We start from the raw sequence: 20,825 nt of genomic DNA on the forward strand, positions 1-20,825 counted from the left end.
ATTAAGAAACAAAAATAGAGGCAAAATTCTAGTGTAGTCTAGTATTCTCATGGAGTACTTTAGGAGCTCTAGTGGCACTGTGGTTAAGGTAAAGGACTGCTAACCAAAAGGTCAGTGGTTTGAACCCAACAGCCCTTACACAGGAGAAAGATGGGGTTGTCTTTTATGTAAAGATTTTCATCCCTGGAAACCCTCTGGGGGTTGCCATGAGTCAGAATCAACTCAATAGCAGTGGGTTTGGTTTTGGGTGTACTGAAGGACAGTGAACCTGAACATGGTCACTGAAGAGTCACTTGGGAGCACTTGCCCAAAGCGTTCTTACTTTTGGTCCAGCAGTCACATTTCCAGGCTCATAATTAACTGTTTTGATGCTTATTTACTGTGCTATTTATTACAGGAAAATTTGAAAGTAATCTGATATCCAACAGTATTGGATTGGTTAAATAAATTAGGATATGTCCATTGTATTACATGCCACGATACAAGGGAAGAATATTTAATGACTAGACAGCTGTGCCCAACTAGTATGGAATGTTAGTTTACTAAAGAACATGTATGGTATAAATATATTTTAAAATATAAGTTACATTGAAAAATGACAGGAAGTAAAACAATGAGATAGTACTACATACATTGATCCAAAATGTTGATAGCAACAAATGCTGATCAAAGCTGATGAAGTGACATAACGAGCATTATTACTTTAGCTAATAATAACAATGTATCAATACTGGCTCTAAAATCATAAAAAAATGTGCCACCCTAATGTAAGGTATTAATAATAGGGAAAATTGTGTGGATGGGGAATAATGGGGTATATGGTTGCTCTCCGAACTTTCTGCTTAATTTTTCTGCAAACCTACAAACTGCTTAAAAAAAAAAAAAAGTCTTTTAATTAATAAAAAAAAAAATTACAGGAAGGGAATACATCAAAATGGTAACCATGGTATTTCAGGATGGTGAGATAATAAGTACTTTATATTTTTGTCATTTCATTTGGCTGCATTTTCTAAAATTTCTTCAATAACTTTGTATCACTTATCGGCTAATGTTACACACATATGTTTTAAAATCAGGTCTTAAAAGGTCTTGCCAACTTGAATATATACAGCTGAAAAGTGGATTGCACCTATGTGTCATGAACCAATGCTTGAAGAGAGGAGAAAGATGGGAAGTTGTTTAGTCTCTATTTCTCTTTGGAAATCTCGATCTTCCTTCAGGTTCCTGGTCAGCACTGACTTTACCTCCCCTATACCTTGTTAGGTGAGTTTGGGGCAAGGCTTTGAACCAATTCTTCCTGGTTAAGTCGTGGCTGATGTGAAGCAACACTAGAATGGACCTGAATTTGTAAAATGTGAGTGTACCAGAATGATAACTGGAATGGGAGAAATTATGAGTTGACACCCTTATCTCCCTCTTAGAAAATAAAGGGCAGTGTGTGCATTGCATAGTAACCAAATTCCTTGATCAGCATAGTCAGAAAAAACAGTGCCCAGTTAAAGATGGTGACTGCCCATTCTGCTTTGTATGAGTTTCTTTCCACAGTACTGGCAATAATCCAATCTCCTGCATCATGCTCCTGAAAGGGCTCACTACACCTCTTACGAGTCTCTATTCTGGGGCTTTGACCTCTAATTTTTCCCATTCTGGTTATTGTTCCACTATATTCACATTGTATAAATTTGAGGCTGTTCTGATTTTGCTGTGTTGGCCATGGCTGAAATGGTTCAAACCAGTTTAAATCTCTGGTTTACAGAAGACAGTAGAGTCAGATAGGTGGAGGCCCCAACAGGAGGGTGTCCTTTGTGTTCTCTCCCCCAGTCAGCTGTGGAGATGCCCCCCACTAAGCCTCATTACAGCTGAGAAGAGTCCTACTACATGGTTATAGCAAACTACATCCCTCCCCTCCTGTAAGCCCACTCTCTCTCCATATTCTCTGTCTTCAGATGTGTTCAGGCAAGCCACATTGTTACCGTTTTTCAAGGGAGGATAAGTTATGAGACTTCTAAAGAGAGAAAGGAATTAAAAGAATAATTTGCAACTCTAGGAAAACCCTTCCCTGTTTTGTAATCCCCCTTTACAAATGTTGTTTTGTTCCTAAGCAAAACAAAGAATTTGCATCAAATGCCTTAAATCTTGATGTTCAGGAGAGTCAGGTGTTCCCGTCCTCTTACTATATATGTAACACTATCTGGAAGGTGTCTTCTGCCTGGATCATGAGACTGTCACGTCAGAAGAATTAGTTCGGGTACCAGAAAGAAATTTTATTCCACTCACACAAATGGCCCTTATAGGTCCTTGTATCTCCTCACTTTCTTTATTTCTCACCAACCTCAGAAATAAAGAAGAAACTAGACTGGGATGGGAAGGGCGTGGTTATGGCATGGAATCCTCTGAGTGATCACTTATTTGGGAAGGAAGCTTTAGTAACCAACACGGCAGCTCTCTGAGAAGAACTAATATGAGCTCAATTGGTGGGACCTAGGAAGACCAAGAAAAGAGCACTCCATCCTTTCCTACCAAAAGAATGTTGTGTTTTCGTTCACCCTTTAACTTGCGAGTACGAGAAGGTTCAAAGGTTGGCATTCAGGAGACTGTACTTTCGAATTGGTCTCTTCTTTCTTTCTGGGTCTGCCTCAAGCATCTCTTTGTGCTTCATAGCTGGAAACTCACCTGGAATTTGGGGTTTCCTCTTAGGACTGGATGTTGTGTTGGCCCCACCATTTTGACTCCTACTTGAATGTTCTAAGGAAAAAAACATCTCTTATCAAAAGTTTGGAATACATTGCCATAAGCTCCTTACAGAGCAGCACACAGGTCAACTTGCATATTCTACATCACTGCAAAGCAACTTAGAAATTCAAGCCACAGATGTTTGTAAAATGTTATCAAAACTAAAAACAGGCAAACTGGTTGCCATCAAGTCAATTCCAATTTATGGTGACCCCATGTGCTCCATGGGCTGTCTTTGGCTGTAATCTTGACTGAAGCCAATCGTCAGGACACTCTTCCATGGCACCAGTGGGTGAATTTGAACCAACAACCTTTCGGTTGGTAATTGAGTGCAAGTTGTGCCAGCTAAGGACCTATAAAATGCTACAAAGAAGATATTTCCCAAAAAAAACTGGTTTGATTAAGGCTGAGGTTTGGAAATGTTGTTTGTTGTTATGTGCCATCAAGTCAGACCCTACTCATAGCGACCCCTCCTTGGGTTTCTGAGGCAGGATAACTATGGAAGTAGATTACCCCATCTTCCTTCTGAGGAGTGGCAAATGTTAGTAGACTATTACTTTATCAAAGAACATGACAATTCTCAGTGGCAGTGTTATGCAGTGTTTAAGATCTTGGGCTCTAAGAATGGACAGACTGGAAATCGAGCTCTACCTCTGCCTCTTGCTAAGTGTGTGTGCTGGAATAAGTTACCCTCTCCAAAGAACACTTATATAATGCGGATAATAATGAAATCTGCTCCATGATTTTGCAGAGATTTACAGAAATATACAATATCTATAGTTATGTTTAGTTGTTATTTTATTTTTCTTGAAAGTCTTGCTACTCAAAGTGTAGTCCATAGACTACCAGCATAGATATCACTTGGGAGTTTGCTAGAGATACAGAATCTCAGACCTCACTTCAAACCCACTGCCACTGACTTGATTCCAACTCATAGTCACCCCCATTGGGCTGCGAAGGCTGTGAATCTTTATGGAAATAGATTGCCTCATCTTCCTACCATGGAGCAGCTGGTGGGTTTGTACTGCTGACCTTCTGGTTAGCAGCCAAATGCCTTACCTACTATGTCACCAGAGATTCTGAATCAGAATCTTCATTTTGACAAGATCCTTAGAGGATTCACATGCTTCAGAAAGACCAACACAAATCTGAACATCACGTCTGATGTTTTCATAGAAGTAAACATAAACATTTAAAAAATAGGCATTTGCAGGGAAGGAGTAGCCCCTTTTGACCTAAGAAAAATCACCCTATAATAATATATTAGTGAAACATATCTTGGTTTTAGAACAACTTATCCTGTTAAAAAACAAAATAAGGAAACAAACAAAAACCTCAAACTAGAAGGAAGCATCACAAGACAAAGAATCCACCAATAAGAACAGGAAACTCATCAAACTGTGGGCAGTGTCAGACTTAAAAAAGCTCAAGACAACCTGTGAAGCTTCCTTTTTTAATACCCCATCCCTCTAAAAACAAATTTTAAAAAAATTTTCTCATTCAAATCAACTGTTTTCTACTAAATAGGAACCCACTGCAGAATTCTAAAGGCCTAAAAGGGAAGGGAAAAAAAATCAGGAAAGCCTGTTTGCTAATAAATGGATGAAGATGGCCAGGCTTTAAATGAAAAGTTTTCCTCAAAGGGTCAAACTTTAGATTCCACACAGTAGACACTAAAGGCTTGATTACAGTGGTTATTTTGGGTTAGATGACTCCTATCCACACAATTTGATGTTTCTGTTAAACTCTGAACAGAGCAAAACAAATTCTGACCAGATGCCTGGCCATTTCAACACACCCCATCCCATTTTGGCAGTGGCCTTCTACTTCTCAAACATCAAAAGGAGTCCAAGGCACTTTACAGAGTCCTTGGTGGCTGGCAAGTTTTCACCTGCACAAGTCATGGGATATTAGCCATCTCAGCAGGAGATCTTTGGCCTTGAAAACCTCCTAAGAGGCACAGTCACTCTCACTGGTCTTTCTCTGACTCACATGAGCCTTTGATATTTAAAAAAAAGGCCATTAATGGATCATAATCTCTTTATTTATTTCCAAAAAAGTGCTGCCAGCAAGGAAAGAGCTGGGTGTGTGTACAACAAGATGAAACCTCCTGTTTCAACAATAGACACCTGCACCAGAGTCAAACAAAGGAGACCAGCTCCCGCCCACCTGATTCTCACTTTAAGCAAAAGCCAAAGTGAATGGACGAGATACAGCAGGCCTACCCTTGTGCCCTATAGGTCTCCAAATCCAGCCAGGGTAGGACGGCCAGGAAAGCAAGTTCTGCAAAGAGGGGCACTTAACTCTCCCACTGGGGAGATGAGATCCAATCTGAGACGTGCACAGAGATAATTCAACTGGCTTCGACTGTGAGAAAAATAGTCTATGACAGTGCTTCTCAAACTTTAATGAACACACAAACCCCCTGTGGGCAGAACAGGCTGTCTGGTTAAAGTGCAAATCATGATTCAGTGAGTCCTGGGCTGGTCACAGATTCTGCATTTCCAATAAACTCCTAAGTAATGTCTGTGCTACTGGACTAAGGAGTAACTCCAGTTACTTGAAGTAACTGGGGTCTCTTGATTTTAGTGAGCATGTCTTTTGATAACTCCTTTCCATTACTAAAGGAGTTCTAGGTTAGTGCAAAGCATTAAGTACCAGGCTACTAACTGAAAGACTGGTGGTTCTAATCCACCCAGAGGTGGACTGGAAGAAAGACCTGTTGATCTGCTTCTTCAGGTCACACACACACACACACACACACAAAACCAAACTCACTGCCATTGAGTCGATTCGACTCTTAGCAATCCCTCCTTGGATTTCCGAGGCAGTATCTCTACAGAAATAGATTGCCCAATCTTCCTTCTGAGGAGTGGCTGCTGGGTTTGAACTGTCAGCCTTCCAGTTAGTAGTCAAATGACTTAGGCACTACACCACCAGAGCTCCCAAAGTGTGGTTCTATTCTGACACACATGGGATTAACAGGAGTCAGAAGGTAACTGTTACTGGTCCACTTTCAAAATACGTCCACATTCCCTTATCTTTTGTTCCTCACAAGATCTCTAGGAGGTAACCTAGGCAGGCATTCAGATTTGCTTTTACTAATAAGGAAACTGTGGTTGAGAAAGTTTAAGTGTCCTGTCCAAGGTCCCCAACAAGTCTAAGACATCTGTCTGTTCCTTCAGAGCCATTTCTAATGAGCCCCTGCTTACCTGGGCTCTTACATAAAAGGTTATTACTAAAGCCATGTCGGGAGCTCTGGTAGCATAGTGGCTAAGACTCTTGCCTGCTAACCAGAGGGCTGGCGGTTCAAACCCACCAGCCACTCTTCGGAAGGCAATCCTACTTCCGTAGTGATACTGCCTCAGAAACCCAAGGAGGGGTCACTATGAGTCGGGTTTGACTCGACGGCACACAACAACAACAAAGCCATGTCATGTAAATGTCCATCTTAATAGTTCCTTTAAATTACTCATGATTTGTGTGATTATTTAAACCAGGAGTCAACACCAGTAGGCATGATGGGGGAGGGCAACAATGGTTTTGCCTGGATTTGTGGGTGACCCGGGAGACTATGGTAAGTCGTTATCATTGGTAGACCCCTTCACTAGCCCCAGCATTAGATGTCAGGAGTAAACTTTCATCATGTCAGACTTCTGCTGCCTTGGAGTAAGGTTTCCAGGCATGGGATCTGAGTCATGACAAACAGGAATACATTTAATAACACGTGCCTGGTAAGAATTATGATCATTACAGAGTACTTTCTGCAGACCATGCTTATGAGAGGCAATGTGAGATCCCTGTGCTTTAAACCTGGCTCCACCACTTACTAGTTGTGGCAACTTGGTCTTAGTTTTGTCATCTGAATATGGAGATGATAATAGTACTTGCATATGTCACATAGTTTGTAGGATGATTAAATGGGTTGATATTTGATGAACATATGGAATTGTTGATATTTGATTTTTCTTGAGCTTCAGAAATGACATTTTCTTATGGTCCAACCCAATACATGTAAAGTATTTAAAACAATGTGTGTCATGCAGTAAGTTCTCAAAGAATGCTACCTAGTATTACCATGTGCCAAGGATTATGCTAAATGCTTTACATGTGTTCCATCATGTAGTCTTTCAACAATGACCTGTTGTAATAATTATTCTATAAATTTTGTTGGTTAGGAAACTGAGTCTCAGACTCTGTAAGCATTTTTTCCAGTTAATATGTGGAGGAGTTAGGATTAAACCCAGGCCATTCTTACTCTAAAAATATATTTTCTTAATCTCTCTGCTGTATGTGATATTAAATTGAGACCCTGCTTGAGTTTTTCTTGATCCTTTCAGAGGAAAGATGTTCTCCAAAACAGTAGTTCACAGAGTGTAGTCCCTGTTTCAGTATCAGTATCAGCATTACCAGGGAACTTATTAGAAACACAAATGTTCAGGTATCCAGACCTACTGAATCAGAAACTCTAAGGGTGGGACTCCACAGTGTAATTTAATAAGCCTTCCTGGTGCTCTATGGGAGTTCCTGGGTGGTGCAAATGTTTAACATTCTTGGTTGATAACCTAAAGATTGGGGGTTGGAATCCACCCAGAGACACCTCAAAAGAAAGGTCTGGTGATCTACTCCCAAAAAATCAGCTATCAAAAACCCCATGGAGCACAGTTCTAATCTTATCCACATGGACTCACTAGGAATTGGGGTCAACTTGACGGCAATGGAAATGGGCCCTGATGATTCTGATGTCTTCTTAAAAAGTTTGAGGATCACTGTTTAGAGACATGCATACTTCATTAATAATCAGCAGGTTCAGTGATGATCATGACAATAAATGTATAAAGTGGCTCAAACTTACCATTTGATTCAGAGCCATGAGTGGTATGGGATCTCCCACCAGTCTCGTCGTCATCTTGGTGTCCTGTAACAAGCAATCAGGGAAGGTTCAGGACCACGTGTTCCTACTTATACTAGCATCTGCATTGCCTCCTGTTTGAATTTTCATACAGCCCATCACAAAGATCAGTCTTTAAAAGGTAACCAAAAAATGATGGTACATGAGTCTTCAATGGTTCCAGCATATTAATGACTGTTCACTGCTAATCCACTGAAAGTGGGCTAATTCTTTAATCAAAATTAAGGAATCTGGTGCAGCCCAGACCATCAAAGGTGACCATAGAGGAAGTGTGGTTTTGGTAGACATCCAAGAACTGTGGCAATGAACTCCCTAATCAAAAAAAAAAAAAAAAAGTCTTTGCAGGTCCCTGTGTACTTGCAATGGACACAGGGACCTGTGGCATTTGACTGCTAACCAGAAGGCTGGCAGTTCAAACCCATGGGCAATTCAAATTGCCACTCCTTGGAAGGAAGATTGGGCAATCTACTTCTGTAGTGATATTGCCTCAGAAACCCAAGGAGGGGTTGCTATGATTCAACGGCAGTGAGTTGAGTGTCCTTGCAATAAGGACAATATGCTTTTGTTATGAGAAGTGTGATCACTGGGAATGTGGCTTAAGATATGAGACATTTTAAAAGATTTCACCAAGGTGGGAAATAGAAAAAGGTTTGGGTCTGCAACAAGGGATCATGGGATTGAACTATGTAAAGACTCCAAGATAAAAGTCAACTACTTAGAGAAAAATTATGAAAATAGGAATGGGAGATGATAGCTAGCATGTGAACAATATATACATAGGTATCAGAATAAGTTTTAAATAGCAATATTTTTTAAAATTTAAATATGTGTCTTCCACACTAATAGTTAATGTAACCTCATCCTCTCAGACCTCTGTTACCTAAGGGTTTTAGATTGAGATAAGCACATGAATTGCTGAAATATGAATCCATAGGTCAACCCTTGGATTCAGCATATGGAAATTCCCTCTCCTCTCTCTCAAACTACTCTCCCACTCTAAACATTTTCCAAAACCATATTAGACTCTTCAAATAAGATCACAGAACAATGGCTTCATAAAATGGCTATCATCATCCATTAGAATTTACCTATATGGAATGTAAGGAGGTATGTTGGTGCAGTGCCAAAGCATTTGACTGCTAATCAGAAGGCTGGTGGTTCAAACCCAGCAGCCACTCCATGGAAGGAAGATGGGGCAATCTACTTCTGGAAAGATTTACCACCTTGGAAACCCAATGGAGGTCACTCTGAGTTGAAATTGACTTGATGGCATTGAGGTTTTTTTTTTTTTTTTTTTTTTAAATAAGGAATGTACAGTAATCTGATCATCATTATTTCCTTGATTAGAGAAGACAGAGGGGAGTGACCTGTAATCGCTCATGTGATTGCATTGAGAAGACAGATTCATTTGTTCCATGGCTAATGGTTAGAATAACTGAAAACACCATTTGCTGAAATGCCAACACCAATACCCCTATTCCCAGCATCACCATCAGTATCACCAACACCAATTCCATCACCATTATTTATCACCACCACCATCATTCCAAATATTTTAGTTCTTAACATTGAACATAAAGTTTGAGAAAAATATATGGACAGAAATAAGCCTATATTGTTTAATAACAATTAGGCTATGTCCACCTTCTAGGATACTGTAACTATTAAAATTGTCAATTAAAATTTAACTTCACCAGGTTGCACAATAGGCCTTATTTTGCCAAAAGATGCTAAGAATGCTATGATTAATTCCTCTAGAATAACACTGGTGATTAGAATATTTAATAAGTGAAAGAATGATGCTGAATAAAAAACTAATAAGTGTAAGAGGCTTTGTCTTGCCAACACTGCTGGACTCAGTATTTTTAAAAATTGTTTTCCTTGAGACCCTTGAGTGGGCAGCCAAGAAGAAGGAGGCCAAGCATGTGGCATTCTGGGGTTTCTGTGCCCATATCAGTCAGAACATCATGACAGTTATCGGTTTTATACATTGGTTCTTGTTAGATTTATTTCTCTCCTTTTTTATTCAGGAAAAAGGGGATTTGTGCTACAGAAAATAGATGTTTAAGGTCACTAATCTTTAATATGTATTAGTGGTTGCATGCTAAGAAGCACTTGAAGAACTAGCACTAGAAGGAAAGAATCAGTTTTCCGTTCCCCAGCCAAAGTGAGTATTTTCCAGTTCCCTTTTCTTCAGTTTCAGTTTCTTAATGCAAATATAGGAGCTCTGGTAGTGTAGTGCCTAAGGCACTTGACTGCTAACCAGAAGGCTGGCGCTTCAAACCCACCAGCCACTCCTCGGAAGGAAGGTTGGACAATCTACTTCCGTAGTGATACTGCCTCAGAAACCCAAGGAGAGGTCACTATGAGTCAGGTTTGACTTGACAGCACAGGCACAGAACAACAACAACGCAAATGGAGAAACAAAGAAAAGCAGAGAGGACTTATTGCTTGAGGGAAAAAGGTCCCATCTCGAATCTACATGTCAAACTCTTTAGTCATCCCCTTGCCATTGCAGGAAAAAATGATGTCTATTGATTAATAGCAGATTACATAAAAATTTTTAAACATGCATCATAACTAGAGTAGGTTTATCCACCAGCCAGCCCTTCATCAAAAGTAAAATTCACCAACTAATCACCAAAAAAAGATGATAATTTCAGCAAATGTTGTGTTATCTATATTTTCACCACAATAAAAAAAGATAATAATTTCAGAGGAAGGATATTAGAATATGGAAATTATTCACATATGTTGGTAAAATCTTACTAAATAGGCAACATATATTAGTTGAATCAAATGATTCTAATATTCAACTATTTTGACCTATGAAAATATCTGTTTCATATTGTTCAACTTAATGTATCACAAGATCAAGAACAATACAAAGAAATCTCATCATAACAATGAAGTAACAAAAAGAAATGGAAATTACGTTAGCAAATGACAGCATTATTTTATCTAAAATATGTCAATCCAAGGTTACTTTACTAGTGTTGATGAAAGTCATTCTCATATCAGAAATTAGTGTAATCACATTCTAGACAGAAAATGTTCCCTGTAATATGAAAGTAGGTGTTGTTTCTCCATATAGAGAAAGCACACCAGGTAACAGATGTTCAAATTACCTGGATGTGAATGTGCTATGTCGGAGCTGGAATCTCCAACAGTAACTTCAGTAACTCCAGGGGACTCAGTCATAGCAGGGGTTACGGGGGTGAGGGTCCTGTTTTCCTTTGTGTCTGGGAAATGAGGGGTATAACCTTCCACTGATGTAGTTGAGTCTTCAGGAAGATGTTCTCCTCTTCTTCCACCTCTGCCTTCATTCCTATCTGTGTGGAGGTGGAATCAATGGTAAACCCACACTTGTAAAGCCACTGCCCACTGTGTGATTGTCTCCAGTCATGCAGTTGCTGCAAAAGCCTTCCTTTTCACTTATTATCCAAGAACGAGAAGCAAAAGACACTGAAGTTCATTCACTGCTGAACAGAATCAGCACTCAGTAACCAACACCACCAAGATAGCACCACCAAGATAGAAGAGATTTTAGTGATGTTAATACCCAGAAAAAGCATTGTTCCAACTCCTGCCTGGGTTGTTAAAGTAAGGTTTGTGTCATTTCAATGGTGACTGTGAAGCCCAACCAGGTACTAGATAATCATGGGCTTTTTCTTAATTGAATCCATCTTTGATGAAATTGAAGAAACACACCTTTGGATTTGAAGTTAAAATTGTATTGCCTGTAATTGGAATGGAAAATGCAAATGGAAAGACCTTAGGCTACCAATTTAGCTTTTTTTTTTTTTTTTCCTTTGTCAGAAGGGCACATTTCTTTGTCACCAGCACCATAGATTTATGGTCCTGAGGACAAAAGACAAAATTATATTCCTAATGCAAGAACCACTCATCTGTCAGTTTGTCATACTGTGGTACTGTGGATATCATGCTTGGTAAAGTGAAGGGTCAACAAAAAAGGGAAGACCCTCAACGAGATGGATTGACACAGTGGCTACAGCGATGGGCTCAGATATAGCAAGGACTGTGAGGCCGGCACAGGACTGGGTCGCTATGAGTTGGAGCCAACTCAACAGCACCTAATAACAACAACAACAACAATGCAAGAAATATAGAGAGTGATATAATTTAGACTTTCAAGCTAATTATAAATCATATAGAGGTGATTCATCATTTTTAAACTAAGATATTATTTGTAAAGTTTAAGAAACCTGACATTTAAGATGAAGATACACAGTTTACACTTAATGTACAATGACTACCAAGAGGTCTACAAAGGAGAATAATCAGAGAACCATCACCAGATGCACCTTCTAATCAAAAGTAACAGAAGAACAGCAGATGACTGATACACCTCCACCAAAGACATTGCAAAAGCACCCAAAATTCATTGATTTTTTTCAAATCAAGAGTTGAAACCAACTGGGCTTTATAATTCTTACTGCTAGATGTTGGAGCAGGAGTTGTTGGTTGGTCTTTATCTTCCTCCAGGCCTCCATGTTCTGTAGAGAAGCTCTGAGAATGACTCTGCTCTGTTTCAATGAGGGATGAATCCAGTGTTAATTTGGAACCATTATACAATTTCTCTGTTATCTGTTAACAGGGAAGATCTAGCTATAGACGAGTCTAAGATAGGTAGGTGCAAAGGAAAAACAAGTTTTGTGCACGTCATTCTCCTCCGATTGATAAAAATGTACAAGAGAATTCTGTTTTGCCCCTAGTTGGTCCCAAAGACCCTTTGTTCATCAGAATAATCAGCGAACGTTAAAATGCTAAGGTGAAACCTGACTCAAAAACTTTTGTCCACTCTGGATCATTCTGATCCAATTATATTGCTCTCAGTCATTCAGGAAAACCAGAGAGCACAGACACATGAGAAAAGAAGGTCAATGTTTCTATCAACAATCAAGAGCATTTGATTGTAGGTCAAGCAGTAAGATTGTACTGAACTGAATTCCATGACAGCAGGTTATACGCCTGTAACCATGAGAGGAAGAAGCTCATCTAGAATTGCCCATTCAAGTAACTCAGATCCGATTTAAACATGGAAACTCCTAACTTCCCTCTAATGACCATTAAATTGAAGCTATCATTTTACTTTATTATTAGGTTTTTGATCTCATCTGTGGATGAGATTCTCACCACTGCACCGAGGAAATGCTTGCCTGGGCAAACACAGGGCCCTCAGTGACGTACATGTATCAATTTGAAGTTGAACCATTGCCATAGCTGAAGTCACTTTGTTTTCTTTTGTGTTCTTTCAAGAAAGGTACTGACCTTTGAGTAACAGGTGCACTCCATAAAGTGCACCCACGAGCCATGTCCACCAGCAAAAAATATCACAACAAGGACAGAGACATTCGCCAAAGCCCAAAATTCAACACCAGAACAAAGTCAACAGTGATATTAAATGGAATAGCCCTCCAATGACAGAGGCCATCCTTAGACTTATTTGCATCTTTTCTTGATGCTTAACATTGTGCTTTTTACATTGTTGACAATCAACATATGCTTGCTGATTTTTTTCATTTTGCCTGAAAGGGCTTACATGAAGGGCTTTGCCCTCTGTGTGAGCAAGTGGTGAAATGAGACGGCCCTCTGAATTCTGGATTCCTTTCATGCTCTGCCAAGAAATGATGAATGGCTTTAGACTAATTGCTAGGATATCCCTGCACATAGAGTGGAAATTAAGGCTACTAGAAATTTAGCATGGATTCCTACCAGATATTTAGTGATAGAAAGAGATATTATTAACAATAGTTCCTTTTTTGTTCAGGAGCCCTCTTGCCTTTGTCAATTGTCAACAACATGCCTTCCCCTTCCCCTGCTGTGTGATCTGATTTCCCTACTCTTAATGAATAAAGCCCTTAAAATGTCTCTTCACAACAATTAAATAATCCTGCCTTTCTTCTGGCTTGATCAAGGGAGACAGAAATCATAAGGAGATAGTCAATTATAACAGTGGCCTTGGATTTCACTGACATGACTACTTAGAGAAGAAATATTAAGTTAGAGTCCCACAATCTTTTTTTTTTTTCTTCTTCTTCTTCTTTCCTTTTTTAAACATGAAGTCAGTGAAACTGGAAGGCACCAAGAATGAAGGTAAAATCAGGTTTAAAGAACTACCACCAAGGAAATATAGACAATGGAGGCAGCTCTGGGCTGAGCTGATCTACATAACACCAAGTGCACCATTCCACCACCAAGCTCTTGGCCAATCTAAGAGCAGAAGCCAGAATACAGATCAATAAAGTGACTGTTATTATCCTTACGAGTTGTCATTGGAAGAGGTTCTATCCTGTCCAAGACTTCCACCAAATCTCTGTTTGGAACTGCAGTGGGCTGAGGTGTTGTACTATGGCTGGAGTTCACATCTGGAGGAATTAAGTAAGTGTTATTGCTTGATTTCCTAAACTACTATCTGAGGGTGATTTATTTAATATATTGCTAAGTTATTTTCATATTCAAGTGTGGATAAAAGGAAAGACAACATCTATCGTTTCATGTTTCCAGAATTAGGATAGATTATTGTTTCTTTGGAAGAGCATCACAAAAAGTAATCACTTTTCATTAAAGGGGTGACTTGTATAAAATCTAAGATTTTTATTTGTTTTTACTCAGTCTAGAAGGATGCCTTCATGGCACTAATATGAGTGCATGAGGGGACTCCCCAGACTTACACAGAGAGAGAAGTATGACTTATGTATGACTTGTCCAATTCCATACACATTGTCTTTCTTATAAGCACATAATCTGACAAATGTAGAAAATACAAAGTGCACTGGCTGAGACACCATTTTCTCACATCTCCTTTACCTGCCAAAGGAACTTTATTGACAGCTGTCTTCCCTCATTTAGTTTTTTTTCTCTGCACAAAGTGCACATGCAGATAAAAGCATAGCCTTGTCATCTAACACTACCTAGATGGAGGCCACACGAAGTGCACATGGGCAAGAAATAAGAAGCAGTGAATGTCACTCAACTGCTCAGATACCTAAACGCAACTATGAGGTGTCTTTGGAATTTAACATGTACAATATTGGATAGTATAGAAATTTCACTGAAATATTTATAAACATTGTTTTTAGTAGTTATCAAAGGTCTATTCTGCTGAAATAACCAGTCCTAAGTGAAGGAGAAGACAAAATAACCCATAAAGACCATAAATATAGCTGACTCTCCAATTCAGTGAAAGCTATCCACACTTCTGCCTCTGGGGGAATTTAATCAGTCAAATGACTCCAAAGAGAAGCACTGAATATTAGGTACTCACATCCCCACATCTGCAATGCAGCTTTACATGCAAAAAGAAAAGTGAATCAAAACATGGTTGACTCTACTCCAGAATTCAAAAGAGGAAGGGCTAGTGAACCCAAATAAAAATCTCAACTGGATTTTCCTCCAGAAAAATTCCTGACTGTTCAAGGTATTTTTGTACATCTTCACTTTTATAAGTAGCATCCTTTAAGAGGTGTCAAACACATTTCATGGTTGAAGCCAATAATACTGTTCTTGACATGCTCATCAATTTAATGGAATCTCTCTCTCTCTTCATTGATATGAAGACATAATGTTGATCCTGAACTTCTTTGACTGGCTTGGTTTCTCACTCTGGATATCATCCAAACCTCTAGCAGCTTTATTCATAACATATGTGCTGGGTCTGTATGTGGCACTTCAGTCACTGAGCAAAATGACCCCAGCTTGTCCACTCATTTCCAAAAAAGTCATTCCTTGGCTTTCCTTCCTTTATGAGTCTCTTCACATGACTCTCCTTCCTAGAAAGACTTCCTTCACTTCTTCTCTGTCTACGCAGATTTTTTTGTTTTTGAAAAACCCTATCAATTCACCGTTTCCTGACATTCTCTGGGGGCTATCCCTGAATTCCTTTTGTGCTTATTGTTGGCAACATTCATTTGACATCTATTATTTATTGTCTCCTGCAGGTATTATCATGCCGAATGTCTTTTCCCTAGCAAATGTTAAGTTTCTTAGAAGCATACCATAAATTGTACTTTGTCTCTCCAAAATGCTTTGTGTGTTAGTAGGTCTTTAACACACACTGTAGTTGAAGGCATATCTGAACACTAGTATTTGGGCAATGCACAGTTAGGTATTCTAAAGAAATGTAACTATAGAAACACTTGGATTCATTTTTTGAGATAATTTTACATACACTCAATGCAAAGAGACATAGTAACTGTGCTCTTAGACACATTTCAGTAAGTTTTTGTGTCATGATACTTTTGGTGACTTGGATACAGATAATAATATACTCAATGCTATGACCAAACATTCACATCCGTATGTCCGTTTTTTTGGTTTATCTTCCTCTTTGGAATGCTATTTTTATGTAGTGAGAACATCTTGTTACATTGTTAAAAAATTGAGTAACTCTATTCATGTGCATAGGGAGCTCTGGTGGCACAGTGCTTAAGGCATTTGGCTGCTAACCAGAAGGCTGGCAGTTCAAACCCACCAGCCACTCCTCGGAGGACGATTGGGCAATACACTTCTGTAGAGATACCACCTTGGAAACTCAAGGAGGGGTCACTATGAGTAGGAAACAACTGCACAGAAAAGAGAGAGAGAGAGAGAGAGAGAGAGAGATTCATGTGTAGAGTAAGAAGCATGGATTCTTCAATTTATTAAAAACAGAAAAGAGGAGCTACCAACTCTTAGACTCTCTCACAAAGATGTTATCTGTAAGGAAAAGGCAATATAATTTTTAAATTTAAAAATTGGTCATATCACAGTCTTCCATTTTTGCAGTGCAACTAATAGTATTTCTCTCCTTTAATTTTATTTTTGAATTGTTCATAAATATGTAAGAATGGTACTTAAGAAAACAGAGATTCCATCCTCTGTAAAAGTTGCCCACCCATTAAATTCACAAACATTTTTGAAGGCCAAGTTTGTTCTAAATCCTAAATACTTCCTTATTATTGAACTATCTCTAAATGTGACAAGAGTAAATAAAAATATGTTTCTTGAAATTTGTAGTTATCTATTTGGAATAACTAGTCACTAATTTTTGATCTCCCAGATTTCTCTGCCAACAACAAGTTATACATTTGGTTCTACAATGGAAATATTCACTGAATCCATCACTTAGCTCTAGTTAAAATCCTGTACTTAGAAGTAAATAAAAATAACCTCCTGGGAATGCCCTTCTTACAGGAAATGACTTCTGCTTCCACCACCCCACAACTAATTCTGCTTTAAGCCTTTTGCCAAATTCTTCACTCCCAATCCAGAAAAATTTGGTGAATGTGTATATCACTCACACCAAGAAAACTAATTTTTGAAGAAACTTCCAGTTCCTTCCTAGGAAAGTAGACTACTCTAAAACCAAGGGTATATCTCTAAGGAAAACAACCATTTGTTGTACATATGTACAACATGTAGAAAACAGCTCAGAGGTTATTACCCATCCTTCTTCCTGCTTGATGACCTCGTCCCATTGGATGTGAGATTGAGTCGAAGAAATCCATCCAGGAACTACTCTTCTCTTGACTCTGCGTTGTCATTCTTTGATAAGTATGGCTGTCATGGGCTGAAGCTGTTGTAATCATGCAGTTCAAGCAATTGTCAAAGTGTTAATTGACATTCGACTTGGGATACACTGATTTCCACACCGCCCCCCCCCAAGGCTTTACTCTCTAGACAAGACAATGAAGCCATTTTCTCTGTACAGTGGGCAATGAGGTCACATAAACACAGAATGTTTTAGCATGTTTGGGTTCATTCCTGCTCATTTTCTTACCAATCAGCATGTGAATTGAGGAACATAAAAACATTAACCACTTCAGCAATGGATAGAGGAAGAATTATCAACATCAAAGCAAGATGAATGAGAAGTACTTATTCATCTATGCCATGTTGCCATAGTCCCATAAAAGAGGAAGTAGAAGAGCCAAGGATGTATTCCAGAAACAACCCAGACAACCACATCCCAGGAAAATACATAGGAGGTTGGAAGTGATACAGAGAAGCAATCAGGTAACAGCTTCCCATCTGATAAACATGAAAGTGAAAACCATTCCTCTCAAAAGCATGAATGGAATTCATTAGAACATTATCTTCTAACAGTAAGATTTTTGGCATAAGTGACATATAAGTATACAGTACATGCCTTTACTTAATGTGGAGCCATGCAGAAATATAGGGAGAAAAGATTATAATAGCAGTTTCTTAGCAATAAACACTCTGCATTGTTCAGTGATTCAGCCAATCACTGAATCCATTGCTCAGCTGAAATGCATTCAGAAGTTGCCACACACAGGAAGGACATTACATCTTATATTCTTTGTTGCAAATGGAAACACAGCAATACTTTTCACTGATACCAAGTGAGAACAAAGAACTCACATTCTTTGATAAGACAGGATGCATTTCAATATGTATGTCACACACACAAAAGAATCATGCACAAGAGCTTGCAGAACCAAGGTATCTGTTAGCTAGCATCACTTAGAATGATGAAAAGACTTGAATCCTATTTCCAAAATCCCACAATTCAGGAATAGAGAATATGTCATTTTTGTAAATCCAAGAAAAAAAAAAAAAAAAACACATTCAAGGAAAATCACCAAACTGAGACATAAAAAAAGTGGAGGACAGAGACAGACAGGTGCCATTTTTCTCAAAATGTCTGGCTCCATTTCTTCAAATACTGGGGTCTTAACTAAATGCTTTCTCACCAATCCAGTGCTTCACAGAACCAAGTGGTCAATCCTAGACCCATATCATAGAGTAGATTCCTTTACAAAATAAAAGGGAATATTTCACAAGATCAGGGTTTCTCCTACAATCTCACTAGGGGATTGCCCAAACTACATCTGAAAGTGACATGCTCAAGGGTATATTCCCAGCATCTCCTTTACATGCTTATAGCTATTTCTGCTCAGGTGATTTGTTACAAGCAGTTAGGATTAGGTTGGGGTTGACTGCATCATAATTGCTTAAGGAACCTTAATGTCTGTGACAATTCCTTAAAGGTTGGCTTTTTGGTCAGTGTCATCAATGTCCAACATTTAAGTCAAAACTTTCCACCCAAGTCTGCTTGATAAATCATCTATTACCAGCCGTTCCTGTTGTTGAATGAGAATCTTCTTTAAGCGTCTGAGAATGCTCCCCAGGCCATCCATTCCAAAACGACTGCTCTTTCTTGGTAGCTGTTTCTTCAATTGTACTACTAGGGGTTGCCTGGGCTGTGAGAAGAGTGTCAGCTGTGAGCCATCATTGTCCAAGATTCTCACCAACACCTGTTACATCTTTTTACTTTAAGGGCATATGCACTAGGAAGAGAAGTTAAAAAGGGAATATAGCAAAGAGAGAGGCCACTGATATTCTGAAATGGACATTACAAATTAAATGGCTCAATCTTTTAATTTTTCAGATAGAAAATCTGGGGCCCAGAGAAGTTTTGATTTTCTTAGAATAATATAGCCAGATTGGGGAAAATTGAGGACTAGACCACAGCCTACGCATTCTCAGTCTTATTCTTATTTTATTATATAGTTTATGTCTCACATGGTATTCTCAATTGCTTCATATGCATGGAAAAACTGGACAAGAAATAAGGAAAAAGAGTTGTTGTTGTTGTTAGGTGCCATTGAGTCGTGTCCAACTCATACCGACAGGACGCACAGCAGAATGAAACACCGCCTGGTTTTGCTCCAGCTCCGCAATCCCATAGCTATACTTGACCCCATAGCCACAGCCACTGTGTCAATCCATCTTGTTGAGGGCCTTCCCCTCCTTCGTTGACCCTCCACCTTACCAAACATGACATCCTTCTCCAAGGAACGGTCCCTTCCAACAACATGACCAAAGTAGGTGAGATGAAGTCTGGCCATTTTCACTTCCAAGGAGCATTCTGACTGCGCTTCCTCCAGGACAGATTTGTTAGTTATTTTAGTTCATGGTGCTTTCAGCATTCTTCACCAGCACCACATCTCAAAAGCATTAATTCTTCAGTCTTCTTCATTCACTGTCCAGGTCTCACATGCCTATGAGGCAATATTGATTGCTTCTCCATATCACTTCCAACCTCCCATATATTTTTCTGGGATGCGGTTGTCTGGGTTGTTTCTGGGATGCATCTTTGGCTCTTCTGCTTCCTCTTTTATGGGACTGTGGCAACATGGCATAGATGAATAACTACTTCTCATTCATCTTGCCTTTGAATTATGGTGTTGGCAAAGAATATTGAATACATCATGGACTGACAGAAGAACAAATCTGTCTTGGACTAAATATATACAGAAAGCTCTTTAGAAGCAAGGATGGCAAAACTTCATCTCATCTACTTTGGGCATGCTATCAGAAGGGACCAGTCCCTGGAGAAGGGCATCATGCTCGGTAAAACAGAACAAATGAACGCATCATTGTCGAGTTGGATCCGACTCATAGCAACCCCTCCTTGGGTCTCTGAAGCAGTATCACTATGGAAGTAAAACAGAGGTCAGTAGAAAAAATGAAGATCCTCAATGAGATGGATTGACACAGTGGCTACAACAATGGCCTCAAAAATAGCAACAGTTGTGAGGATGGTGCAGGACCAGGCAATTTTTTCTTGTATGTAATGTCACTATGAATTAAAAGTGATTCAATGGCACCTAACAACAATATGGTCTCACATAACCTGTCTGAGAGAAACTTTTGTTCAGAGTTAACTTTTTCACTCCAGTGATTTGGGGCAAAGAATTATATTGTATAATAATTTATGACAAGATCAGCATAGTAGGAGGCCTTCCCATATGGCAGCCATATAACCTATAATCACACATACTGGAAATACATCAGCAGTGGATTTGCCCAGCATATAGGATGTTGAGATAACTGGGATATTACTCTACTGATGCATTACATGTTTATATCTATGTGGCATCTAAAATTACTAAAAGTACTTTTAAAAATTATTTCAGTGGAACAAAAATGATTCCAGTATTTGGCATTATATAAACATTAGCAGTGAGGCTTAAAATTTCAACCACTCAGTGGTGTGATCGTCAACATCTCCACTTTTTAAAAGGACAAAATTAATGAAATAAAATTTCATCAGGGTGCCTTCAGGACAAGCGACAAGGCCACTGAGATGTTCATTTGTAGCAGCTAAGAGCAAATTTCCACTTCATCAGGAAAATGAGAACTTACGAGC

General features: G+C 39.0%; 1 protein-coding gene across 1 annotated transcript in view; it reads right to left on the reverse strand.

The window, feature by feature from the left end:
• Positions 1-20,825, reverse strand: part of CD44 (CD44 molecule (Indian blood group)) — a 108,656-nt gene that overhangs the window by 10,230 nt on the left and 77,601 nt on the right. Inside the window, exons 11-17 of the mRNA XM_042781305.1 lie at positions 18,745-18,873; positions 17,091-17,231; positions 13,933-14,034; positions 12,103-12,192; positions 10,774-10,977; positions 7,589-7,651; positions 2,674-2,745 (exon numbers count right to left, since the gene is read on the reverse strand). Of these exons, the coding sequence (XP_042637239.1) occupies positions 2,674-2,745; positions 7,589-7,651; positions 10,774-10,977; positions 12,103-12,192; positions 13,933-14,034; positions 17,091-17,231; positions 18,745-18,873 (801 nt within the window). The remainder of the gene's footprint in view (positions 1-2,673; positions 2,746-7,588; positions 7,652-10,773; positions 10,978-12,102; positions 12,193-13,932; positions 14,035-17,090; positions 17,232-18,744; positions 18,874-20,825) is intronic.

Source organism: Orycteropus afer, unplaced genomic scaffold (genome assembly GCF_000298275.1).
Source record: "Orycteropus afer afer isolate SDZICR_OR568_19922 unplaced genomic scaffold, OryAfe1.0 scaffold00103, whole genome shotgun sequence".
NCBI classification, from domain to species: Eukaryota; Metazoa; Chordata; class Mammalia; order Tubulidentata; family Orycteropodidae; genus Orycteropus; species Orycteropus afer.